This window comes from Ictalurus furcatus, chromosome 21 (assembly GCF_023375685.1).
Source record: "Ictalurus furcatus strain D&B chromosome 21, Billie_1.0, whole genome shotgun sequence".
NCBI classification, from domain to species: Eukaryota; Metazoa; Chordata; class Actinopteri; order Siluriformes; family Ictaluridae; genus Ictalurus; species Ictalurus furcatus.
The window spans coordinates 19,137,930-19,164,702 of record NC_071275.1 but is presented as its reverse complement, the minus strand read 5'-3'; the positions used below and the strand labels follow the sequence as shown (position 1 = coordinate 19,164,702).

The 26,773-nt window shown below is 42.8% G+C and overlaps 2 protein-coding genes across 9 annotated transcripts in view; both read right to left on the bottom strand.

The window, feature by feature from the left end:
* zbtb40 (zinc finger and BTB domain containing 40) overlaps positions 1-11,005 on the bottom strand; it is a 34,023-nt gene extending 23,018 nt beyond the window's left edge. Inside the window, exons 1-18 of one of the 3 annotated variants that reach the window (XM_053652423.1) lie at positions 10,927-11,005; positions 9,783-10,252; positions 9,144-9,265; positions 8,828-9,014; positions 8,364-8,509; positions 7,786-7,927; positions 7,564-7,700; positions 6,923-7,106; positions 6,638-6,753; positions 5,893-6,064; positions 5,186-5,530; positions 4,686-4,892; positions 3,336-3,500; positions 2,991-3,205; positions 2,668-2,827; positions 2,494-2,538; positions 2,038-2,270; positions 1,620-1,803 (exon numbers count right to left, since the gene is read on the bottom strand). In XM_053652423.1, coding sequence (XP_053508398.1) covers positions 1,620-1,803; positions 2,038-2,270; positions 2,494-2,538; positions 2,668-2,827; positions 2,991-3,205; positions 3,336-3,500; positions 4,686-4,892; positions 5,186-5,530; positions 5,893-6,064; positions 6,638-6,753; positions 6,923-7,106; positions 7,564-7,700; positions 7,786-7,927; positions 8,364-8,509; positions 8,828-9,014; positions 9,144-9,265; positions 9,783-10,245 — 3,223 coding nt within the window. In that variant the 5' untranslated portion in view covers positions 10,246-10,252; positions 10,927-11,005. The other 2 variants (XM_053652425.1, XM_053652424.1) reach the window with 2 other exon arrangements.
* Positions 11,006-11,997: 992 nt separating this feature from the next.
* On the bottom strand, positions 11,998-26,294 carry usp48 (ubiquitin specific peptidase 48). 6 transcript variants are annotated; one of them, XM_053652426.1, is made up of 28 exons: positions 26,273-26,294; positions 25,501-25,650; positions 23,939-24,059; positions 22,637-22,778; positions 22,116-22,243; positions 21,819-21,943; positions 21,215-21,323; positions 20,780-20,913; positions 19,849-19,931; positions 19,428-19,607; positions 19,201-19,335; positions 18,929-19,078; positions 18,630-18,830; positions 18,428-18,542; positions 18,160-18,299; positions 17,481-17,552; positions 17,171-17,295; positions 16,705-16,827; positions 15,907-15,968; positions 15,628-15,738; positions 15,335-15,465; positions 15,045-15,151; positions 14,743-14,847; positions 14,348-14,554; positions 14,130-14,255; positions 13,959-14,007; positions 13,738-13,764; positions 11,998-12,668 (listed from the first exon to the last, which is right to left on the bottom strand). In XM_053652426.1, the coding sequence occupies exons 2-28, from the start codon at positions 25,647-25,649 to the stop codon at positions 12,646-12,648; spliced, it is 3,180 nt and encodes a 1,059-aa protein (XP_053508401.1). In that variant the 5' UTR covers position 25,650; positions 26,273-26,294; the 3' UTR covers positions 11,998-12,645. The 6 variants fall into 6 exon arrangements, with proteins under 6 accessions (XP_053508401.1, XP_053508402.1, XP_053508404.1 ...); XM_053652427.1 differs by having other exon boundaries at positions 25,516-25,650; positions 26,273-26,292; XM_053652429.1 differs by having other exon boundaries at positions 26,269-26,282.
* Between the last annotated feature and the right edge of the window lie 479 nt (positions 26,295-26,773).

The following is a 26,773-nucleotide window of genomic DNA, read 5'->3' as shown; positions in this document are numbered from 1 at the left end:
TACTATTTAAAAAAGCATCTCGGGGAAATTCCTCAAGAAATCGGTTGAGAAAGAATTCATTTCCTGAAATTCTCGCCAAAAACGGCATCTACTTTGAAGCTAAAATACTAAATTATTTTGGATGTTTTTTATCACAACATATAAAGAATGAGGGTGCCTAAACTTTTGACTTTAGTGTAAAATATATGCACTTTTAGGCTTAGGGATTAAAGGGTTAAATGGTCAAAGTGGACGTGATGCTTGGTATAAACGTACAGCAGCATTAAAATACTGTTTCAAAATATAACGTGAATTTATTATTAAAAAAATTTGAAATCTGGTTTTATGTAGCTAAATAGTCCAGCAATAGGCTACATTGCAGCTGATGTAATGTTATTACAGTATTCTTGTTTAAGTCTTTAGTTTTATACTGGAGCTAAAACACTAAAGTGAACTGCATGTCAGTATCAGACTTGACATCGTTTGGTTCGGTACAATAAAATGTCAGTACACTAAACTTGAGCTATTTGCCTAAGATAAGAAATAAGACTTGTGAAACTTGACTTTCGGCCAAATAGTTCCTTTAATGGCGTGCACTGATTGTATAAGGACATCCTTACGAGGATGACGTAAAGAAGCAATAGTCAGTAGTTTCCTTTTATTTCCTAGTATTTTAAATAATCTAGATAATATGTAGAACATGATATCATGTAGCTGAGGAAACCTGAGCGGGGGGAAAGCGCGCTTCCGGACGTACTGCTTGTCCGTGTTTACATGGGCCTCTTTTTACCGACACGCCTCTCGATCGTTCCAATGTTGTAGCCCTTCACCTTCTAAACGAGAGAGCACCAATCTTGACTAATATCGACTAACGCACCTTTGATATCGCCCCTATTGTTCAGTTTAGGTTCTGTATTTGTATATCTTTGCTTTGCAGAACAAGAACCGTTACATTATTAGGTGAAAAATACATGAAGGTGTCATTTCATAAGGATATTATCTCGTTGATAAAATATGTACACCTTGTGGCTGAAGACAAGGCCTTTTCTGCTGCTTCATGTATTTAATTTTAGTGTGACAGAGAAATAAAGATGAAATATCGTTATTTTGATCGATCATTACCACAGCCGCTTTATAAATCAATAACACCTCGTGTTTTTTCTGTGCATATACTGTTTAACACCCTGCAGAGACGGTAAGATGATCAAATTTAAAAATTCATGACCGGTTGCTGTGTTTGCAGTCACACAAACATTCGCCGTCTCCTCGGTAAGGAATCGAAACATTATATAATTATTTTTTAAAAAAATATATACATCAGTTGATTTAACCTGCTCATCAGAGGCAGCCTGAACTGTGCTGTCGTCTTTCCATCTGCCATCTGACACATGGTGTGAACACACACACACACACACACACACACACACACGTGCGCGCGCGCGCGCACACACTCTGAACCTCTTATTTCCTGAAGAGCTAAAGATGTGAATTTGCACCATGAGCTGTGTGAAAACAAAACTGTCCGTAATATATGGTGTGTGTGTGTGTGTGTGTGTGTGTGTGTGTGTGTGTGTGCATGCGTGTGTTTTGCCGACATGTTTGTTCTCCTGTGTGAACACGACTCTACTAGTTCTCCTCACAGATCAGCGTGACGTGGCCCGTCAGCAAGTCCTCCATGTTCACGGCAACGATCCCCGAGTCAGCCACTGCCTCCCCGCCGTCGCCCACGGCAACAAACACCTGTTGGGAGCCGGCCAGTTGTGATTGGTCGAGCCCGACGATCTGTGCCGCCCCTTCAGATGGGGCGTCTTCTGACTGGATCACCTGATTGTGAAAGGGAATTGTATTTTTATATAAAATTCTATACAATAAAATGTTCATTACACGCAGTATTTGGTGTGACATTTCCGAATTAAAAGGTAAACTGTATAATCGTCTTTCCTTAAGTGAGTGCAAAGATGTGTGGAATAACGTTTAACCCCAAAAAAACCATACTGCACGATTTACGATTGTACAACCCTGAGCACGAACACGGCCTGTACTGGTGGGAGTAGTTACCATTTGGGAGGTGGAGCCATGAGCCTGTAGCTCCTCCTCCTCCTGGACGAGCTGCACGTGGCTGGTGAGGAAGTGCTGCTGGAACTCGGCTTCGGAGAGGAAGGACAGTGAGCAGACGGCGCAGGCGAACACGGATCCCTGCTGGCTCACGTGTTCGCTCGACACGTGCTGCTGCAACTCCTGCTCGCTGCTAAGAGCACGAGGACAGTACACACATCTCCACACGAGTGTGTCTGAGAGGAATGAACACACACACACACACACACAGGAGAAGCTTGAATATTCAATCAGATAAAATGCTAGAATGGGTAACAACATCCACCAAGAATATCTTGGCGTCCAAGCATTAGGCCATAAAAGCCAGCTTTTGCTATATTTTCTTGCCCATGAAGCCTTCAGTGAAGACCTATATTTCTATTCTGCCAAAAAAATCCCAGTGTCTGTTACAATATTTACCTGCCTGTGCCTCCTTTTCACCCTCTTCAGTCCCAGCACGGGTTTCTTTAAAAAGAATAATAATAATAAAATCTAAACACTATTTACTCGTTATGCATGAAACAACTGTGAATGAACCGAATTACAGGCAGGCAGTGAAGCAGACAGCCCCGAGGCCCCGGGGTCCTTCCTGACCTGGGTGTTTGGTTATGTTGTGTTTAAACAAGCTGCTCCTGTTGCAGAAAGCCTTGTCGCAGATCTTACAGTGCAGAAGGTGAGAAACCGTGCGACTGCCCTCCGCCGTCACCGCGTCCGGGTGCGTGGTGCGATTGTGGTACCACAACCCTGAGAGAGTCTGATGCACACAGAGCAAAGATGCGCACGAACGTTACTGAATTCTCTACATTACAGCCTGACCAGAAGACCCAAGTGGTGCAAAGAGACTGATCCAAACGTCACGCTTTGATCGAGATTAACACTTGATCGCCACGTATAGTGTGGTGTGGTGATTTGCTGACCTGGTAGGATTTGTGGCAGCTCTGGCAGCTGTAGGGTTTGCTGCCGTCGTGGACGCTCATGTGTTTCTCCAGCTGAGCCGCGGTGTTCAGGATCTTACTGCACTCGGGACACTGGTGCAGATCTTTAGGGTGAACCTCCTGAATGTGCTCTCGAAGCTTCTCCAGACAACTGAAGCTCACACGGCACTTCTGACAGTCGTGCGGGTCTGAGATGTCTGTCGGGCAGACACGGGTCAGGATTAGTGGAGTGTTTAGTCTAAAATCATTGCTGTATAGTAGGAAATTATAGATACAGAAAGGAATAACTGTGTGTGTGTGTGTGTGTGTGTGTGTGTTCGCGCTCACTGTGGAAGGTCTGCAAGTGCACTGAGAGCCCATTGGCCTGTTTGAAGCCTTTCCCACACTCCCTACACACGTATGGTTTGTCTCCTGTGTGTGTACGCACGTGTCGCGTCAGCTCGATAGACTGCGCAAACGTAGCCGAGCAGTACTGACATGAGTACATCTTACCTGGGACAGGCAGAGACATGTAAATACAGGTAGAGACATACAGACACAAGCCAGATATATACAAGAAGAGGAGACATAGGAAGAGACAGGTAAGGACAGGTAGAGGAGACATAGGAAGAGACAGGTAGATACAGGTAAGGACAGGTAGAGACAGGTAGAGGAGACATAGGAAGAGACAGGTAAGGACAGGTAAGGACACGTAAGGACAGGTAGAGACAGGTAGAGGAGACATAGGAAGAGACAGGTAGAGGAGACATAGGAAGAGACAGGTAGAGACAGGTAAGGACACGTAAGGACAGGTAGAGACAGGTAGAGACAGGTGACAGGTAGAGGAGACATGGGAAGAGACAGGTAGAGACAGGTAAGGACACGTAAGGACAGGTAGAGACAGGTAGAGACAGGTGACAGGTAGAGGAGACATGGGAAGAGACAGGTAGAGACAGGTAAGGACACGTAAGGACAGGTAGAGACAGGTAGAGGAGACATAGGAAGAGACAGGTAGAGGCAGGTAGAGGAGACATGGGAAGAGACAGGTAGAGGAGACATAGGAAGAGACAGGTAGAGACAGGTAGAGGAGACATAGGAAGAGACAGGTAAGGACAGGTAGAGGAGACATGGGAAGAGACAGGTAGAGACAGGTAGAGGAGACATAGGAAGAGACAGGTAGAGACAGGTAGAGGAGACATAGGAAGAGACAGGTAGAGACAGGTAAGGACAGGTAGAGGAGACATAGGAAGAGACAGGTAGAGACAGGTAGAGGAGACACAGGTAGAGACAGGTAGAGACAGGTAGAGGAGACATAGGAAGAGACAGGTAGAGACAGGTAGAGGAGACATAGGAAGAGACAGGTAGAGGAGACATAGGAAGAGACAGGTAGAGACAGGTAAGGACAGGTAGAGGAGACATAGGAAGAGACAGGTAGAGACAGGTAGAGGAGACACAGGTAGAGACAGGTAGAGACAGGTAGAGGAGACATAGGAAGAGACAGGTAGAGACAGGTAAGGACAGGTAGAGACGTTTAAGGACACGTAAGGACAGGTAGAGACAGGTAGAGACAGGTAGAGGAGACATAGGAAGAGACAGGTAAAGACAGGTAGAGACAGGTAGTCATGGGAAGAGACAGGACAGTTTTGCTATTTATGCCGTGCAAGAGGTTGAGTATTCGGTGTGTACGTGTTGTCGTACCCTCCGAGTGTTTCTTCTTGGTGTGGTAGGACAGCGCGGCGGCCACGGTGAAGCTCATGTCACAGTGTTTGCAACGGTACGGTTTCTCCCCCGTGTGCAGCCGCATGTGGTTCTTCAGGGACGAGTTAGCGGAGAACTTGGTGCCGCATTCCTCACACGCGTAGGGCCTCTCCTCCAAATGCTCCGTGCGCCTGTGGTACAACAAACCTGCAACACAACAGCAAACTTCAAATATCCGAGGGCACACCCGCTGATCCGGGATCAGGGTTTGTTTTTCTCACTTATCTACTTCAACTATAGGAATGAGCAGCAACTGATTCGAGATCAGTGCTGTTAGAACTTCCACCAGGCTGTTTTGATGCTTTAATGGGGAGTTGAAAAAACAAGCATATTAAATGTTTAATGACAGAAAGTTCCTTTAACTTTCACATTCAGACCAAAACCATGAGTGTGTGTGTATGTGTGTGTGTGTGTATATATATATATATGTTCACGCTCACCAGAAGGGTGTTTAAAGGTCTTTCCACAGAGCTCACATGTCACCGGCTCTACTTTCTTCCTCTTAACCGGCGGGCCGTTGTGAGCCTCGGCTCGGTGCTGCTGCAGGGCCGTGACTGACGGGAACAAGGCGGAGCACTCGGTGCAGCGCTGCATTCTCTCCGGACAGAACGCACACTGCTTCTTGTGCTTCAGCAGACGACACTTAAAGTCGAAGGCCTTGTTGCACCACTGGCAACTGTAGGACACGACGACGCCCTTCCTCCTCCTGAATATGCGACCTTCATCCTTCTCCTCTTCCTCTCCCTCTTTCTCGGAGCCTGCAGTCTCCTCGTCTCGTTCCGCTTCTATTTAAAGGTACAATCTGTGATTTTAGCTGGTACTTATGAAAATTTCCCTTCCAAAGCCACGCCCCCAAAAACTCACAAATTAAGGCTAGAAATCTGAAATGATAGTGGGGGAGGCGGAGCTTTCGGAAGTGTTCTGATTGGTTGGATGGTGTTGGTTCACGTCATCATCATCATCATCACATCCCAATTACAGGTTCCTGAGTGCCACAGAGGGTGACTTTTCTTTTCTGATCAAATATTTTATTGATATTCTAATCATATATTTATTTATTTACATACATCAACTTTGATAACCATACATTTAAGTGTGAAATAAGTGTTATAAATAATAAAAAATAATATATATTATAAAGCCTTACCAACATGGCTGAGCTCCTCGGTGAGGACAGAAAGCTGGGGGAAGCTCACCCGGCTCGTGGACAGGAGGCGACAAAGCGGCCGGACGTGCTGCGACTCTCTGCTCAGTACCCGGTCCAAAACCTGCTGCACGGACTCCGTCCCTCCGTCAGCACCACGGCAGCTCTGCAGGAACTGGCACAATTACACAAGACGTTTATCCCGAGATATAAAAAATAGAGAGGCTGGTGAGGGAACAACTGCTTATCGCTGCTGCTATGCATGTATGTATGCTGTTCTTTAACAATAAATTTGAAAAAATTGTTGGTGATGACAAACTGCTGTGGTATACAAGGAATAAAACATTTCAGGATGTGCTGCTGTAGGAAAATAATCAGCTTCACGGTAGTAGCAGTAACTCCACCAATCAATTATTGATTATTTTCCTATTACAGCACTCTTTATAGTTTCTTTCTTTATTTTCCCCTTATATTTTATCACACAGTGAAAATGGAGTCTCCCTACACCTAGCGTGCGACTGCTACAGGAAATAAACTATTCTGATGTTCTGCTGCTTTTTTTGTTTGTTTGTTTTTAAATCAGTGACCTGAAATGCCTTCCTTTCGGGAACAGACTCTTTTGCATGGTGTGAGGTGACAGGCACGATTTCTCCTGCTCGCCTTCGTGTTCTGGAGACGTCTCTCGACACGTCTACGGAGAATCCGAGACTAATCTGTTTGATTAGCAGCGAGTTTCACACGCGCTCACCTCAGTGATGTCTTTATCGCCGTCCAAATCGCCCGCGGCTCTTTCCAGGTCAGGGATTTCATTGATTGTTTCCAGAATGAGCTTTTTGTGCTTGGACAAGGCATCCACTAGGGCAACTAGAAAAAGAGAGAGAGCGAGAGAGAGAGAGAGAGAGAGAGAGAACATAAAAGTGATATGATAGCTCAGTGTGGATTTAGATGGAATCTAAGAGGCATGTAGAGCATGTTTAATTTGAGGAATAAATCAAATTCAGAAATACAAAAGAAAAAAAACAAGTCATTATACCAGTGTGTATGAGGTCCTGAGCTTCTGGATTTGTCCTGATTTCCTGCATGACGAGTCGGAGCTCCGGGTCGTGAGTCGCGGCCCAGAACAGGAGCCTCCATACCGTCAGAGGCTGAACCAAACCTCCATCCAGAGCAGCTCTGAGCAGCTTCTCCACATTACCGTCAGCCTCTTTCTGCAGGACCTAGACAAACACACACACACACACACACACACACACACACACACACACACGCACGAGTTAGCAATAAACAATGTCTCAATCTGCGGGAAGTGGCTGCACAGGGATTACATAATATTACAGTAGTTTAACATAAATTATAAAGTAATCTAACAGTTTAACAAGTATCTAAGGTAAGCAGTGTTAGGTAAACGATTGGGTGATGTCATAATCATCAAGCTTGTGATTGGCTGATCAATTTGAACAGAATCTGGGCGTTCATGGGTCTAGCTTTCCGTTTGATTCGTGTTAGGTTAATGCACAAAAGATAAGATATACGCTACATTACGTTGCTTTGTAAATCACAGCACCTGTGAAACAAAAAAAGAAACCTCACACACACACACACACACACACACACTTTCCTGTCCAGAAAACTCTTTTGGGAAGCGTACGACGTGTACCTACGTGTACCTCGTACCTCTCTCTGATCGGACGAGACGCTAGGCAATTCGTCCAAACTCCGCCTGATGATCTGAGCCTCCAGGTTCAGCACACACAGCCTGTTCTGGAAAGTTCTCAAAAGCGGCAGGCCAATGCGGTCATCCGTCCTCTTATCTGACAAGTCACGTACAGTATGAGTGTTAAAGTGGATCGAATAATAACGACTCGGTGTGTGTGTGAGAGACATTTGACAGGATACCTGCACTATCCGTGCTGCTGTCCTCCACCTCCTTCAGCAGCAGCAGTACGGATGTTTCCTCTATTCCTCTCTCAGCGAGCGTGCTTAGCAGCTTCCTCAGCACCTGCCCGTGATTCTGCTCTCCACTGCACTCCAGCAGAACCTGCAACGTGGAATTCGTCCATAAAATATTTGTATAATCTTTCCTAAAAATTAGTAATACACAGTATCCAATAAACCTTTAAGGAAGAAGAGTGAAGGTTTGGATTAAACCCAGTCGATTCAAGTGAGCAGTCAAACAAGGTAAAAATCCATAAACACTCAATTATGAATTAAGCTTTCCACAGCTGTAACAACATTTTTGTAACAACTGTGGATCCCCTGGATATGTTTCACAAACCTCACTTTGAGAATCATGGACATAGAGCGTCACAGTACACAACGAGGTAGACGCGAGCATTAAACTGTCCGGCTTTGTGTCTGAAATGGCATCCTAACCAAGTGCATTATGGGTACTCCGCATCCCTTACGCTACTGACTGTTCGGACACAGACCTGCTGCAGTGGATTGTAGGATTTCAGTAGGAAATTGCTGCACACCTGCTTTACGGCTTCGCTCGTGCATCTCTCCGCTGTCCGAGCGAGCAGTTCAGAAACGTTCTCCACACCCGCGAGGTAGTCAGTCAGGTCTGAAGAGACGTCGTGCTGATATCCGGGAGATCTGGCAACCTCGGCTGCGGATCCGCCTGAAAGGAGTGAAAGGATGCGAGTATGAATTCTATTCAGACAATGTAATAGGAACAAAGTGTTCTGGTGTGTTTGGAGAAAACTTTGAGATTAGCTGTTACAAAAACAGGACAAGTCTATATGTTTGAGTTAACATATAAGAATTAATAAATAAAAATAAATACCTGTGATTTACAGGTATACTACTATCACAGCTGCTCTTACAGAAAACTAAATATCAGCACCTTCTGACCAACCAGCATGAAGAATATAACAGCACTGTGGTATAAACGGTATATAAAATGACTTCGCTTATTCATGCGAGTTGATCGGTTTACCTTTGAGGTCCGGTCCCGTCTCCTCCCTCTCCTCCACAGACTCCGGATCAGGCTTTAGGCTCTTAATCTGGTCCAGCAGCGAAACGACGGCTCGGGCTGAGACCTCACGCCCATCCTTCACCAGGTCCAAGAGGCGCTGGAAAACCACGTCCACACCTGGATCTCCTTCGAAACACTCCAGCAACATCTGGGCAGGGAATACCAAAGATCAAAGGACTTAAATCACCTAATTAGCTATCTTAGTCATAATTTAAGCTGGTAATTAGGCTGCACTTATTTCAGGATTGCGAAATATAATTATGTCCACAATTCTCACGCGTTGGTGCTGGCGTGATAGTGCGTCCCAGGTCCGAAGGACGTTGATCCACGGCTGGATGTCCTGCAGGGTCCTTACGAGATCGTCATGTTTCTGAGAAAGCAGCTCCACCGCACCATCTTCTGATCAAGCCATGTTACACACCAGATCACTTACTGACATACAGATGAGTTATGTAAACATTTATAGATTATAGATCATTACATCTACGCTAGATAAAATAACAGACAAACAGCTTTTTAACGAAGCATCCTAACTGAAATTTATAATAATTAATAAAGTGTCCGAACTAGGGTTATTCGATTATGGATCAACTGTGCTTAATGAACGACTCGAATATTAATTCGTTCATCTTTAGTAAGTATTTTTATCCGGCGTCTATCCCAGGAACACTTGGCGTGAGGTGGGAACAGGATGTGAGTCCGTTGCACTTTAGCGTAACCGTTACACCTACCAGCCTGTTTTAGACGGTGGGAGGAAACCGGAGAACCCGGAGGAAACCCACATAGGGAGAGCATGCAAAACAGGAACCTGAGCTCAGAGCCAAACCTGGAACCCTGGAGCTGTGACAGCAACACTTCCCACCACACCACCGTGCTGCTATCATATACACAGTTAAAGTATAATAAAAAAAATCACCCTTTTGTGACGCAAACTCTCGTCCAGAAGCATCAAGTCGTCTTGGTTCTTGCAGTTCATGCGAAGGAATGTCCGTGTGATCTTTTAAACCCTGAGCGTCTTCGGACTGTTTCACGAGCTCGTCCAGGACGTTCTTGCAGCCGACTGCCACGTCGAACATCTGCAGGCTGTCTGCAGCAGCGACGACACGCGTGAAGTCGTGTTTGCCAGGCACCAGTCTGCCCAAGTAGGCCATGTCCAGCAGAGAGGAGAACTCCTGCGGCGTGACCACTGCCGTATCGATGGAGATGCTGTCCGAAGTCTCGAGGAGAAACTTAAAGAGCAGGCTGGAGGCAGCCAGGACCACTTTATGTGCCGGATGGGTCGCGTCCCCCACCAGGATAGTGCAGTCACAGAACTGGGACTCTTTTCGCAAAGTCTGCAGCTGTTGCATGAGCTGCCGGCTGTAGTTCGGGAGCTCCATGATGCACCTGTTGAGGTGAGAAAGTGAGGGCAGATACATCATTTATTTAAAAAAAAATGGATTTGGGGTTGGATAAAGGACAGCATGGTCAAATGAGTGGGATTTTTTTTTTTCTTTTTCTGTAGACCACATACAGTCACAGAATCATGAAACGTGACCTGGACTAACTTTATGTTCGGCTCTTTACTCCAAATGACCTGTTTATCACGTCATTTTTAGGCACCTCATATATCATAAAAGTCTGACCTTTAGAACAAATAAAAAATATTTGGCACATATTAAATGCTCTATTGCCTCATTTGCATATTTCATTCTTGCACTCATGTAAGCTGGATAGGTTTCATTCCCAAACTAGTTAATAAGCAGATAAAAGCTCGGAAAATATCATCTAGCATTCAGGACATGGGATAATATAGTTCCATACACTGAATAATGTTTATGTAAACTTTATTTGAAGAGAAAATGAGAGCGAAGACTCTGAAATATTACTTCACTGACCGGTTGCCATAATACTGTTAGTAACTCCTTCACCATAACTAGCTGCTAACTATGCTAGCTAGTTTATCAAGCCAGCAAGGAGTGTTGCTGAAAACAACACTTTTTCATCCTCGTTTTTCTCTTTCTTTCTTTTTGACACACACAGCTCGGAACACATAACGACCATACCGACTTCCTTTTTACCTTCAGTGTTATTCAAATCATCCAGGTCTTTATTTAAACTCCACCGAAGGACAACATTTTCTGCCGGTTTTGAAAATGGCGACTCGTTGACCGCGACAATGCGCATGCGCGAGGTCTAAGGGAACGCCAGCTACAAAAAGCATTGAAAGGGATCAATGTTAAACGCTACTAAACGTCCACGTCACAAATAGGAGCATGTGCAAAGTTTATTTAATGGCTTTATGTTGATATATAACATATACATGTTTACATTTTTGTGTATCTCTATCCTATGTGCATGTTATTTTCCCTGATTTGGATATAAATAGGTTAGTTAAACCTTTGTAAATCAGTTACTATAACCCTATAGCCATCTTCTCATTACCTAGCTAATCCTGATTAAATCTCCCCCCAACACGTTTGTATTGCCTGTTTTTTTTGTTTGTTTTTTTTTTAAAAAGGGAAGGCTAAGCATTTAATCTTGTACTCGAATAATCTTAATAATCCTAGCCTTAACAAAGACTTCACCCTTCTGCGTCTCTGATGAAAGGCAGTGATGGTGGTACTAGGATTACAAAAATATAATAATAATAATAATTAAACAAATAAAACTTAAAAACAAGTTGGAACTTGCACAATGGTGACAGGTTATCTACAACATATATACATATATACACTATAAACATCAATGTTTATTCATATATCTGAATTTATTGTTTTGGTCATATGTCTACGAAGAAATCTACAATATTTACAAGAGTGCAAAAGCTTACTGTGAACTCTGGAGTTACAACAGAGAGAATATTACTGAGAGAATTGTAAATCTGAAGGAGATACAGGGGCAAAGGAAGGACAAAAAAAAAAGTATTAAAGAGTAATTCCTATACATTCAGAAAGGGAAACGTTGTTGAACTTTTGAACGGATATCATTCTCACATTTAAATTACTAGTATATCTGAACATGTGGAAAAAAAAGGAACTTTATTGCCCGTATGAAAGATTTACAGAAAAAAAAAAATTACACACAGACGTCTGCGTAGTAATATTTCAAGTAATAGCATGTTTTAACTTCTGTGTAGGGTTTTGTTTAACCCCCCCCCCCCAGTATAAGAAATTATTCTTCCATGTCGCTCCACAGACTTTTACTGAAGTGTGATTTTTTTTGGTGGGGGGAAAAAAAAAGTTGTGTTTTTTTGTTTGTTTGTTTTTTCAGTCGTAGCTACACAGACATTTTTAATATTGAAGTTGCTCATGCATTCTTGATGAATATCTGAGAGACAAGGAAGTGTGTGACCATGTGACTGCTGAATGAAATGTTCTCTGGAAGCTTTTACAGAAAGTAAAATGTCAAGGGCGGCTAAACGTCGATCCTATCCGTCGTCTCGAGATAATATGACACCGCCACGAAGAACAAAGAAGCTGTTATGTAAAGGTCTCGACTCGTATCTGTTCACAGTCATGGCGTGCACTTGCAGAATGCATCAACAGCTTGAAATATTAAAAGCCAACACGCGATTATTTTTTTCTTCTTCTCAAAGCAAAGACAGACAACTTTAAAGGAATTTGCAACTTTAAGTTACAAGGCAACCAAAAATGTAAAATACCAGACTCTAAACAAATCTGACTTTATTCTCTCAGTCAACTTCTCGGTCTAATTCAAGCTTTTTGTTGTTGTTGTTGTTGTTGTTGTTGTTATTTCACACGGATGCTGTCGGTGTTCCTCCACATCCAGAGCCTCCATCAGTGTCCTAGTAGTCCAGTACCTAAAGATTTAAAGATGTCTGTTAATAGACAAGTCAAACGGTTCCTAACGGCGTCTGTTTGTGGTTCGCAGAACAATCAGGGTGCATCTCAATCAGCTCCCTAGGTGGTGAATCTGTATACGGTGTACACGAGTTGGGGCACGGGTAAGGACCCTGGCTCACTACAGGTTGGGACACTGGTGACTCAATTTCCGGCGACACGACTAATAATACTAATTATTACGACTAATGGAATACTCGCGTTGGAAAACTTCACCACTGGCATTTATCAACAACAGGCAGGACTGATATCTTTGACATTATGTGTCATAAATTTTCCAAGCAGGAAAATCACTTAAAAGTAATTAGATCCAAACAAACCGTGTATACAACGTCAAATATAGTTAAAAATCGCTAACGAAAGCAATAATTTGAGAGTTACGACAACGATAACAAGCTACTTACAATTGTAGACTGAATTTAATCTATTTTTTTCGAGCTGAGAGGTTTCAGAAAATATGACGTCATATCCAGTAATACTGTACATAGAGAGCATCGACGCTCCCTGGTTTTTGGGATGCATTGTGGGTTTTTTTAAGGGAGCGAATGTTCTGGTGCACTGGAAGGATTTGGCGATTGAGACAGCCCTTAAAATGGTCGACTGTGCACTGACTACTGAACTAAGGAACTGATTGAGACACACCCTTAGTCTAAGATCGGAATGAGGCGACTCGTTAGTCTTAGGTACTGCAGCTGACATGATCAGAAGCCATCGAGCCTGCACAGGGGAAGTTAAACAGAGAACCCTTGTGCCAGATGTTTGTTGGGTCGTATAGAATAAAACGTCAAGTACATTACCGTTACGTTTAATAACAGTAAATTACATTCATTCGTCTCCAGTAAGCACTTTATCCTGGTCAGGGTCGTGTCGGTTTCGGAGCCAATCCCAGGAATACATATACGGGGATTGAACGCCAGACTGTTGCAGGGCACCATGCACACACTGATTCACACCTAGGAGCAATTTAGAGTAGCCAATCCACTTAAAGGCGTGTTTTTGGGAGGTGGGAGGCATGAAAGGGTTTCCTACCTTTAAATCCTTCTTCAGGCAAACAGACTGGGGTGGGGTAGGTGGGGGGAAACAGAAAAAGCAAACACTTAATCTCACACAAACGTAAAGAAATGTGTAGTAAAGATAGCAGTATAGCCAATATATCAGATAATAAGGTATGGAATATTCAACAATATTCAGTATCGGATATCATCTTGCATTAAGGAATGTGTTTATTTGGACATATTAAGAGTGCTTACCTTGGTACGCATCGTCCATAGCTGCGTAATCTGCAATTGGCTCGTCAGCCTATAGCACAAAACAGGGGTCACGTATAAGCCAAGCCTATCACGTCAATTCGCCTGATTGTGAACAACAACAACAAAAAAAGTAGAGATAAAAAAATAAAAAAATCTAGGATACAGTAGTACCTTTAGACATATAACGCTTTCTGGAAAGACTCCAAGGCTTCCTAGCGTGGCCGAGTCGTCGGTTAAAGATCGGCCGTCTATGGACAGGTTTTGGTCGAACGGAGCGACGGAGAAGGCGTGCATGATCTGCGCGATTTAAAAAAAATAAAAGGAGTTAGGACACAACTGCGAAAGCGTCTCGATTCGACACGGAACGCACCAGAGTTAGCGGCGCATACCTGGATCTTGAGTTCCTTCAGGGTCTGGTTGGCGGAGACGATGAGGGCTTTCTCCCCGCGCAGCTTCCTGTGCCGCATGCTCCGCCGAATCCCTGACTTCCCCACAGCAGGAGCGGAGGACGAGGAGGAGGAAGAAGAGGAGGAGGAAGAGATGGCGACGGCAGGACTCGCCTCGTTCAGCTTCTGCCGCTTCGCTCCGTCCTCAGACTGCGGTACGGAAAGACAAGAGGGACATCATTTATTAAAGCTGCTGTATTAAAGCTTCAGCACCATCGATGAGTCTGTACACAAAAGGTCACTCCTCATTAGATTTGAGTTGCAAACTGTCGCTTTAATGAGGTGGAGTTTTTTGGGGGTTTTTTTTGGTTTCGTTTAAGGAGGTTCAGTCAGGTTACCTGATTGAAGTCAGGGTCTTTTTCTCCTTCTATTTTGGGCTCTTCTCTCTCATCCTCTGCTTCAGATCCACTCATACTGAACTCAGGAGCAGCCTCTTTAATCATCTACACAGAAAGGGGGGGGGGAATCAGACAGGCAGAAACGTAGAGGAAAAAGAAAGAAAGAAAGAATTACAGGAGAAGACAGTGAAACATCTATAATGTCGCAGCAGACATTACAGATGGAGACTCCAGAGGGAAGCTGGAGAAGTAACACAGACATACTCGAGGTTAAATTTGCCGTTTAGAACATTAAGGCTGACCTTCTTGCTGTCGATGACTTTGCGTACGTAAACGGTGGCCTGAGCGTACTCCCGCAAGTCCCTTTGCTGCTGGAATATGAAGCCCTCGCGGCATTCTCGACACAGCTCTGACAAAAACACATCACTGTATATTACATCACACACCTGACTCATTAAAGCATTGCTTCTCTTTCTCGATCATGGACAGCCACTGAACTCCACAGTGTAGCAATTTCCCCTGGTCTAATACACACGACTGACGTCAACGACCAATTATCTAGCAGTCGAGCAATTAATCAGGCTGTGTTTACCAGGCTGGGTGTGGTACTGCACATTCCCGTTGTCTTGCGCTGGATCGCGGATCCTGCATATAGAGATGGTTTGGTCCACCAAGAACAGCCTGCAGATCACCTCCCATTCAGCAGGCCAGAGCAGAGCTACACTGTGCAACGACAAACACACACACACCACACACACAAAAACACACACACGCACACGCACACACACGAGGACATTCTTAAAACCATGGGATCAAAAGTAGACTGAACCACATTATAACATATTTAAAGGAAAGTCAAGCCATGCTATGTAAGAAGTTACTCACTGCTGGGCATCTCCCTGAAGCAAGGAGTCGTAGGTGAACATGAAGCCACCATGAGGGCACAGCAGGATGCTGTTTCCAATGCTGGACACCGGGTTCGACTTGGCTGGCTTCCTGTGATGTTGTGTGTGGTAATGAAAATGGTGGAAATGGTAAATATATATTGTTTTAGCCATTAGAGCAATCAGGAAACGTTTACCAGCTCACTAAGCATGTCACTTATTCGTTTCATAAACGTTTCATTTAAAACAACAGAGTGATGCATGTAAAATATGAATCCACCTGATAAACTTCCTCCACTCGTCAACGAAGAACAACGGCACAATGTACAGAATATCGGCGTCCTGCAAACACGCAGATAGACAGCAGTTAGGACATGGGAATAAATACGGTGGGAAGACACATGCCTCTGTCGCTCATTTCATATACACTACCGGTCAAAGGTTTAGACACACTCATTCTATATTTACACCCCCTCCCCCCCCCGACCCACCCACTCGCATTTTACAATAATAATGAAGTCATCAAAACTCTGGAGTAACACATATGGAACTATAGGAATTATGTTGTGATAAAAAAAAAAAAAAATAAAATAAATCAAAATAATTTGGTATTTTAGCATTTTCAAAGTAGACACTGTTTTCCCTGAGATGCTTTTTAAACAGGATTAAAGGAGTTCCCACCTACGCTGGACTCTTATCGGCTGCTTTTCGGAATATTTCGCTCCGAGTCGTCCGTTTAAAAAAATATATTTTTTTGTAAATAAAATGTTAGTTTTCTAACGAAAGAAATGAACATGTTGGCACAATTTATAGTTCTGAATACGACACCGATTTCAAACGTTGTAATCATACACCTTCAGATCAAAAGGTTTTTAAGATCATGAGAAACGTTTCAGTCGAGTGGCCACAAACTTTTGACCGGTAGCGTACGTTATTAAATAAGAAGAAGTAACTCTCAGTAATAGGAAATGAGGAAATAAGGTAGGACCCCCGTATCTGCGGGGGATAGGTTCCGCAGAATCGTAAAATTGTGAAAGCGGGACTCGTTGTGAAGAAGAAGAAGAAAAAAAGCTCATACCTGAGGCCACTTTTGCAGTGAAGGACGATTCTTCTCATGGAAAAGATTGAGGAGAGAGCTCTTTTGCTCGTTGGCCATCATTCGATTTAGAGCCTCATTCTCTTTACCCTCCCTCTCCAACCTCTAAGAAACAAACAAACAAACACGTTGTTTTCAGTGCTGCGACTGAGCTTAGGTGAAGCGGAAAGTGCTGAATCAACGAGTCATGTTTTTGTGTCTGCAGTTCCTGAATGGAGAACAATTAAAATGTCGTCGTATCTCCATTTTAAAACGACACTTTAAACAATATGGGATATTGTTAAGGACAGCGGCAACTTAATACAAATGCAAATGTTCTTGTTGTTAATAAATAAAATACATTTAGGCTAGCTTGATCACGGCTAATGTTTGGAAAAAAACAGTAAATGAGATAATCAGAGCTATTTTGCTGTGTGTAGTGATGACGTGTGTGTGTGTGTGTGTGTACCATGCACTGCTGGCAGGGATCCTGTTGCTGTGTGAACTCTGGCGCGTTGGAGAAATAAACCTTCAGCCTGCTCCATACCTCGCCCGTGACCAGCCGTCTCTCACTCTCCTGAATACTCAGACCGCCTGGAGGGGAAATAAAGGGGTCACACACACACACACACACACACACACACACACACACACACACACACACACACACCAGGTGCAGTGCTTTTCTCAATATCCAGGCATACATATATGTCTATTGTGAACAAGTTATACAGGTGTTATGAATGTTTCGTAGACGTCTTGTTACAAAAACGACTGACCGTGAGAGCAGACAATGTCTTCGTTAAAACTCTTCATCTCGTCGTCATCCCGGTCGTTCTCCTTCACGCCGTCTGTTTATAGAGACAGGAAGACGACAATCCTGTAAGTACCAAACGCGCACGCACACACACTACAACGGTGAACGTTAGCGACACGGACTTTTGTCATTTTTTATGTAACTCTAATCAAGCGTATAGAGACGTGAAGAGTCGACGTTTTCATGACGGACGAGCGCGGCACAAGTAGCTAACTAGATCGTCGTGCGTTTTCCATCGCCTTGTTGTGTTTTAACAATTTATATCCGTTCGCTCTCAGAAGGTTAACAGAAGAAAGATTTCATGCCCTGCATCGTTATGCCTTGCATCATTAGTTTAAATCTTCTAAAACGTATAACATGTAGCCATTTTCTTTTTCCTTTTTCTTTTTTTTGCTGTGTTGGTCAGCATAAGCCATGATGCAAATGCACACATGCAGAAGGTATGCAAAACAATCCAACTGTGAAACTAGATTTACAAGTTAATACAGAGATTATTATTTTTTTTTAACAGTTTATGGAGATTAGCCCGGACTGATTAGCTTACTGTATTCTGGTACTGAGTTCCTGAGTTAAGCCATCAGCTTTATTACTCTGCAGCTAAATATCACCTGGCTAGTCTCGAGACCGTGCAACCACGTTACCTTTTACACCTGTGGAATTTTCCCCGTTTGTTTTGCAGTCGCTGTGTTTGGTCTCCTCTTCATCCTCCTCCAGCTGCTCCAGAGCCAGCTGCCTCCACTGCCTCAGAGACGCCTTCCCGATCCAGAAACCCTGTTCGTTGCTAACACACGGCACCCGAAATTCGATCGGACTAATGCGCAAAGCTTGCTCGAACATCCAGTGATTGCATTTCAATCTGATCACAAACGACATTCGAAAAACAGACTCGGACACAAGAAGTAGCGCTACCTTTTCAGCTGAGCCTTGGCGAGGTTGGTCACCTCTCTGTAGTCTTCATTGAGCTGGTTTTTAAGCCTCAGGACACGGCACCGTTGGGTTACACACTCTCTACACAGGAACGATCCTATGCAGATTATAAAATCAAGCAGTCACAGGGTGAAAAGAAGAAGAAGAAAAAAAAGTGATTTGTATATACACGAGTCATCCTTACCGTCTATTCTAGGTCCTCCACCGTAGCGACTAAAGAGGATCTGAGCAGCACTGTGGGAAATGCGCTTGGCCTCACTCAGGCGGTCTGGGTGCAATTTTCCATGCGCACACAGGAAGTGGCAGTTGTCAATCTCTTTGATGGCTGTCGAGTCATCCAGCCACTTTTTCAGCCACTCCACAGGGACAAACTCATACGGCTCACCTACAAGGGCATGACAATAATCCATAATAATCATCACAAGTTAATGCACTACCTCTGTTTATCAAGTTTTTCTTCTACATTAATAAATCAATAAATACCCTCTCGTGGAGGTAACAGCTCATAGAGCTCTTTGACCTCCACGTGTTTGGCTTTGCCCTTGTCCACGCTCTGCTTCCTCATATCCGCCATCTCGTTGCACCACTCCTCAAACTTCTTGTTGTCCTGGTCCACAAGCCTCTGGAGGAAGGCTGTAAAAAATATATTATATATATATATATATATATATATAAAAAAAACACACAGATGGAAAAATAAAAGGGAAAAAATCTTTTCTTTAAATTGAGTTGATATGCATGACCCCTGGTCATACCTGGCACCTCCACGCTGGCCTGGGTTTGGTCCACCTGCTCTTCCTGAAGTTTATACACCAACATATAGGCGTTTCTCGAACAGTGAAAGCCTTTGCTATATTTAGGCTTCCGGCTCTGTGACTTCACAGTTTCAGCTGACAGACAACAACAAAAAAAAAAAGTTTGAAGTGCGCAATCGTATTACGCGTTCTCAATCAATTGTTAAAGTCAGTGCTCTGCCGTTTACCCAGGTCCTCCTCGATGCCCAGCTGGAGCTTCTTGCCCTCCATTTTCTCAATCTCCTCATCGTTGAACTTGTACCAGTCGTTGGTGCAAGCGTCTCGTACGTGAGCGATGTAGTGGCCGGAGTAGGCGCTGACGCCACGGTGAATCAGCACGGCGCTCAGCTCGTACGTACACTTCTCCTCTAGGGAGGGGGGAAAAAACACACAAAAAAAAACCCCAAACTAATTCACTAAACGACGTTCGATTTAACTTCAATGCGTCTGTGTGTAAATAAACTAGCTTACGGTACGTCCCAATTAAAACATTGTAACTTAAGACTTGATAACACGCACGATAAGTGTAACATTTTACCATCAGTAGGAAAAGGAAAGAGAAGTGTGTAGAACCTCAGACACAGACAGAAGGCATAAGGGGGGGAATACCTTTTTCTTCCATAAACGGGCTCATGTCAAGGACTTCTGGAAAACTAATGTAAGTGTTTAGCTTCTTCTTGTGACTGGACTGCCTAGAAACAGAAGAAAAAAAAACAACAACCATCCAGCATGTTATTCAAAGCAATCCTCTTCTGAATAAAACAAAAAAATCCTCACGAGCATTATAGGCTGTCCTACACTTCCAAACATCTTATGTGAATCAAATCCAAGATTATAAATAACATCCTGTTTTTAGAAGATTTCACCCATTTCGAGCTTTACATTTCCATTTCCTATCGGTGTACGAATTCTGTTTCTTTCCACAATTGCTTAAAATTATTTATTTATTTTTTAAATGATCGGTCAATAAAACAACACGATCTCAAGTTTGAAATTAACAAGAAACGTCAAACGGTTTAACAATCGTATCTGGTGTATTGCAATCCTGTAACAGGATAATACCGGATACGCTGATTATCATTACGATGTTGCCACTTTTTACAGCTTGTATTATACTGCTGTGTTTCTCAATCTGGCGATCCTGCGCTATATTAGTGCTTTCCCTGCTCCCAAATCACCTGATTCAACTTATCAGCTAATTACCAAGCCTGAACTGCAAGAAAAGCACTGAAGAAAAGAAGAAAAGCACCAGGTAATCCTATGCAAGGACCAGGATTGAGAAACGATGTTCTAATGATGCAAGGTCATCTAAAATATAGAGTATGTAATAAATTATCTAAGATATCTATGATTGCATGACAGAAATCTATTCCCGTTATGATAGGGAACTACGACCCAGTAACTACGAATGAGTTAAGCTAAAGAGTGTGCTTTTATGTTTTAGTAAAAATCTACACATGAGCGTAAATGCGCTGTAATGAGTCTAATTTAGCATTATTAATAAGAATTTCTTTGACACGTCCAGGCTCGGTAAACTCACCGATCAAACACAAAGCGCATGAGCTGAAGGTTGAGAGTCCGCGGCAGGCTGTGGAGCTTAATCCGACGCGTGGCGCATTGCTTGCTCTGACAGCTCTCGCAGAAGTAGCGGTTATCCCCGTCTAATTTCTCCTCCTGAACAACACCAGAGAAACAACAAGGGCACGTCAGCCTCATATCACGTCACATCATTCTCAAATCTCAAAAATCGACGGTCTAAGAGTGTCCTAGTTGTTTAAATAATTAATAAATAAATGTTAAAAAAAAGCAGAGATCAGGGTGCAGCTGAATGAGCGGTGAAATTTTATAACAATCACTCTCAATCGCTTTTCCAAGAATATTGTGCAGATACGTATCCCGTAATATTTTTTAAAACAATTTTTTATCTTGTTCATAGGGTGCGGTCTGGAGACATTACGAGGCAAAGAAGGGTTACCTTGAGGAACTCGGTGACGCACTCTGTCAGGTTTTTGTGCCCTTGTATATTGAGCTCCAGCTCGTAAAACCGAGACGGTAAAGCAGACGATCGTCCGCACTGGTTACACCTGTCTCAGGAACATAAATCGATCGAAGACGTCATACGTTAATAAAAGCGTAATAACAAAGTGTAATAACGTTTAAAAAAAAAAAAACTACCAAAAAAACCTTGTGTATTTCTTTCTTTATTAAAACATTTCTTTACGAACATTGCTCACATGAACACAAATCCCAGTGAGACAGTAATCCCACTCTTGATCAAACAGACACGTACAGCGCTTCGCGAGTACAAAAAGAACGCTATAAAAGTTCAAGCAGGCACCAACACTAATATTAAAGCACACAAACTCAGACATTTGACTTTATAAAACCCACCAATAAAGAGCGCTTTATCCCAGGGGATCCCTAGCGTCTCAAATTCTTCCCAAGTAAAGAACGTTCTACGGTTTTTAACATTATTTAGGTGTAACTACTATAAAAAAAAAGACGCTCCCACTTGCCAACAGTCGACAGGCGATATACTTTCCGCTCTGTGTCGTGAATGAGAATGTTAAGAAGCTTACACGGTAACGTAAGAAAACTGTCCACAGAACTGCTGCTGAATCACGTTTTGGAGGTTTGGATCCTTCTGCTTGGACAGAGTGTCTTCCAGGAGCGAAAGGAAGAGTTTGGAAAATTCCTGCGCATCCTAAAATGAGAAATTAGAAGAAGATTGCGGTTAATTAGGAAAACAAAGATTGAAACATGTCAGATTCAATTACTAGCACTGCTCGGGTCTGCAATTAAAGACTGCTAAGGATCAGAGCCGCGGTTTATACGCCAGACAAATCGTGTTTCAAGATGGAGATCGTTAGGTTTACCTGCTGTTGCCCCGTATCGAGTCCCAGCGCCTTCACCAAACCCGAGGGGTCGATGTACCTTCTGTTGCTATTCTGCAGCAAAGCAAACAGGTACTGCAGGTGTTCGCATATCGTCTTCGGCTCATAATCTGTTGGTTTTAAGCACACAGACGAGAGCGGGATCGTGACGCTACTTTGCCAACGTACGCTTTAACTGGAAAATAATTCCCACAGATCGCTCGGTACAAATGATTTATATCATTATTTAAATGTATACAATAACAATACGGTTATATTCTAAAGCCATAGAATTTGTACTTCTTATATTTCCACCTATACACTATAACTATTTTTTTTTTTTAAATGTTTGTTTTTAAATCACAGACCCCCCCAGCTGTGCTTCATGGACCACTGGAGGTCCCCAGGTCCTACTCCAAGAACCACTTCTAATCATTTATACTTGCATGATCAGAGTGTTTGCTTCTACAAACAGCAGAAGTACAGACTCGCTCAGAGTGCGCAGGTATCGAAAGCCGGTTCACCTGACTCCGTGTTGTGCACCTCAGCTCGAGAGTTGTGACACTGGTAAAGCATCCGGCGCAGCTCCAGGTTGTGGAACCACACCTGGAGGAAAGTGTTCACGTAACACGTGGCGCCGAGATTCGTCAGGCCAACAAACGTGTTCTTGGAGGAGGGGAAAAAAAAACAAACAAAAAAACAAGAGGACAAATTCATTAGAACGTACTGTTAACAATATAATAATTCTACATTACCTCTGATGTGTTTGGACTGCGTCTTTAAGACAAAAACTACATCAATCACTTCAGAATGCACTAAATATGGGCTCTGCTTTCTCGAAAAAGTTTGAGAATCCCCTTGATCATCATCATCTTCTTTATAGGTGTCTATCAGAACTGTACCGTAATCGAATACTATTTGAACTTTGGACATTACATATCCAAAGAAAAGAATTCACAGCCCAGGTTGACAGCATTTTTGTAAATGTTTTGCCTAAATGACCCACAGTGTACAAAAAGAGCGTACTGAATAGCACCTGTGGATAAAAAAAATAAATAAATCTAAAAAGTCAGAATTACTAAACTTAACACTAGAAATACCACGTCATGTTCCTCATTTATCTTTCTGTTAATATCAGCGCTGTCTGTGGGAATAAAAACGACACCTTAAAATCCAAAAGGTACGTGAATACTACGTGTTTAAATACGCGAAGACGTTTTACACAAATACCAATTTTTTTGTCCATCAGACAGTTTTTAATAAAAAACATTTTGTATAAAAAAAAAGTCAGATTATGCTGTTTTGTGCTTTGGAGACCCATGATGCACTGAAGAATCTATCATTTTTCCTATTCCTACTACTTCTACTACTGATGAACTTCTTTTATAGAGCACTTTTCATGTGGTAGCTATAAGTACTGTACAATCAAGCAGTGACAATTAAACGATAAAAAGCAACGTTCTAGCAAAATAGAAATATAATACCTGGTAAACGTGCTACACAGCTGTGTGGATTTTACTGCCTTTCTTCAAAAAAGAGAATTGGTACATAAGAGCTGAGTGATCATCTTAGTCCGGTGGAATTCCCCAGGACTCCCGGCTGCCCGTGTTTCAGCTTCAGCATTTTTAGGGAACGTTATGAAAAGTAAACCACATGTGAATCCTAACACGTAACATGCATTCATCTTCAGTAAACGCTTTATCCCGGTCAAGGTTGCGGTGGATCCGGAGTCGATCCCGGGGACCACCTTCGAGGCAATTAAAGTCACCAATCTGCCTAGAAGCATGTTGTTTTTGGGGAGGTGGGATGCCCGAGGATTAACATACCTTGTCTCTTCTTTCAGAGTTTGGGTCGTCGATGTTGTGGAAGGTGTTTTCGTCAATTTCTCCCAGCCACGATTGTTCCCCAATTCCGACTAGACAATTCGGGTTCCCTTTGCAGTTCCTCCTGTGGGACGGGACAGGACGAGATGACGCAGATTACATTTAGCGGCTTTCAAAAGGTGCTGACGTGATGCAAAAACAGACGAGATCACGTGAGAAACAAGCAAAGCCAAAGTACAACCGGATAGTAAATAACTACGAATCGGATGTCTGAACGTTCTGCGGCTGCACCGATATTCCAAGCCTAGATGTGGTACAAATCAAAGAAGAAAAACTGTTAAAAACTGATACTGCCATAGGAAATCATCACACACACCACGACAACACAAATACAGTGGATATAAAAAGTCTACACACCCCTGTTAAAATGGCAGGTTTTTGTGACTGGAAAAAAATAAAATAAATCAATCCAACATAAATCACGTCAGAACTTTTCCCCACCCTCGATGCGAAATTACAACGTACATAAAAATCCAGTGAAAAACTATCAGAAACACTTTTGGGGGAAAAAACAAACAAAAAAAAACTTACAATAACTTATTGCGTAAGTGTGTACACCCTTTTATACCTGGAGATGCGGCTGTGTTCAGAATGAACCAATCACGTTCAATCTCATGTTCAAAAGTGATCATCATACAGCTCTCATCAATGCAAAGACCTCTGCTAAGAGACCTACGGCAATATGAAAGGAGCTGCAAGAAGAGCTGACAAGTACTGATCACTCTCGGCATGTGACAATCTCTCGTATTCTTCATGTCTGTGATATGGCGTAGGATGGCTAGATGGAACCCCTTTCTCACAGAAAAAAACCAACCAAAAAAACATCCAACCGCAATCTAATCCACCCTAGACCGTGTGGCAAAATATACTGTGATCTGATGAGACCAATTCTGAAAGAACACCATGCCCACTTTGAAGCATGGTGGTGGCAGCATCGTGCTTTAGGGCTGCTGTTCTTCAGCCAGAACTGGAGCTTTTTAATCAACGTGGAAGTAATCCTGAACGGCTACAAATACCAGGCGACTTTAATGCAAAAACCTGCTATTTTAACAGGGGTGCGTCTGTGTGTGTAGACATTTTTTAATGTGCTGTACCAAGTCAAAAGTTTGCAGGGGAAACAAAGTACAACCAAATACAAATTAGATCCTGTATCGTTTAATCAACAGGAGCTATAAACAGTTCCCTCACCCGCCTCTCTTCTTTCTCTCTTAATGTTAACAAGAAAACAACAACAACAACAACTACTACTACTACTACACCTTGTCATTAGAGAGCGAAACAGGAAGACGCAATGTCGTCTGTCCTGAAGACTTTCACGTGGTGGAAAACTTGAATTCGACTGAACTGAATCGAATGCGTGCTGAACCGAATCAGTAGTGAATCGAACTGTATAGGTTTTGTATCGTGTCGTTTGAAAGAAGGAGATTCACACCCAAGCAATAGCAGTGAGCAATGACTGCAATCAAAGCTAATAAATATAATGTAAATAAATAAATATAATACACCTGAGAGTGCAGTACCTGCATGTCCCCCTCTTACACGCCGGTACGGCAATACGGTACGCCAACTCGATGTGTTCCTGTGTTATGTCCTCTGGTTTCACTATGTCGACCCATCGCCAAGCGGCTTTCTCCAGCTGCAGACGAGGGGCCATTCTGCAAAAACAACACGGCAAAAGAAACCCGAGGCAGTCAGGCAAAGAAACGCTATAAACAGGCGATTTAGTGGAACAAAAAGTGAAAGCTCCGATGCATTAGCCGGCTCGTAGTTTGCATGCTTTACGTAAACTGTGTTAGCTTAGCTAGCTAAGGAAAAATGTCGCAGCAGTTTCTATGTTTTTAATTCAAACACATTTCCAGCAATACAGTTTTAAAAAAAGATTATCTGGCTAGCTACCCAGTTAACCGACCTTAATGTGTTAACTTTAATTTCTATATATTTTTGCTAACTAGCTTAGCATTAGCACCTACAGCTAAAGCTATTTCGGCGATGTTATTATTATTACTATTGCGCTACGCAGATGGCAAACTAGCCAGCTAGCGAAAAAGCTAACCTAGATACCATGGCTAACGTTAGCAAAACATTACTTAAAAAAATGCGCGCGAACCTTGCTTGTATTCACCAGAACAAATCTGCTCAATAGAGATGCTTTAACAATTAAATTTTTTTCCACATTTTATTCAGTTTGTATATTTGTATTTAGCGCCGTTGTCTCTGTTTTTAAATAAATATTTTTCCTTCCTATGTTTCAAACTTGTTTGAGGCGTACGTACTTACGTAGGACGTGTCGTTGCGTCTGACGTCACGCGCATTCCCGGCGCACAAGCCCTGTCGTCGTGTGCTACTTTACGCGCATGCGCACTCAGTAAAGTCAGCTATACTGGGTTTTTTTTAAGTTAATAGCAGAACGTGTTAAATCGATGAAGAGTTCTATTAAAAAGAGTATATTCGTATTCAGAAGGGGAAAAAACAAATCACTCTGAATACCATATAGGTGCTCTTAATTAATCACTAAAGTCCGTCTTTTGCATTGCAAAATTTGTCAGCCATCAGAGGAAAGAGCACCATAGCATCACCACTGGCCAGATTATATTAGGTTATGTTGATGGATGATTCTCATCAAAGCACTGGAGTTTCTATACACCTCAGTATTATATGAAGGCTGTGCTGAGAAGAAACCACTGCCCAAATTAGTGTTATATATCTGCTCCTCGTGGTTCAATAACGGTCGCTTTCCACTGGTGCCTGTCAATACAGCGTTTACAATAAATTCAGTGA

Bases quoted from the DNA above. Each gene is read 5' to 3' on its own strand.
- usp48 (XM_053652426.1), bottom strand. From the start codon at position 25,649: ATGGCCCCTCGTCTGCAGCTGGAGAAAGCCGCTTGGCGATGGGTCGAC. The intron at 17,553-18,159 runs GTAACGTGGTTG...CTCTATAAACAG, and splicing joins AAATTCCACAGGTGTAAAAG to ACGGCGTGAAGGAGAACGAC. The intron at 15,152-15,334 runs GTAAACACAGCC...TGTTTTTGTCAG, and splicing joins GCAGTACCACACCCAGCCTG to AGCTGTGTCGAGAATGCCGC.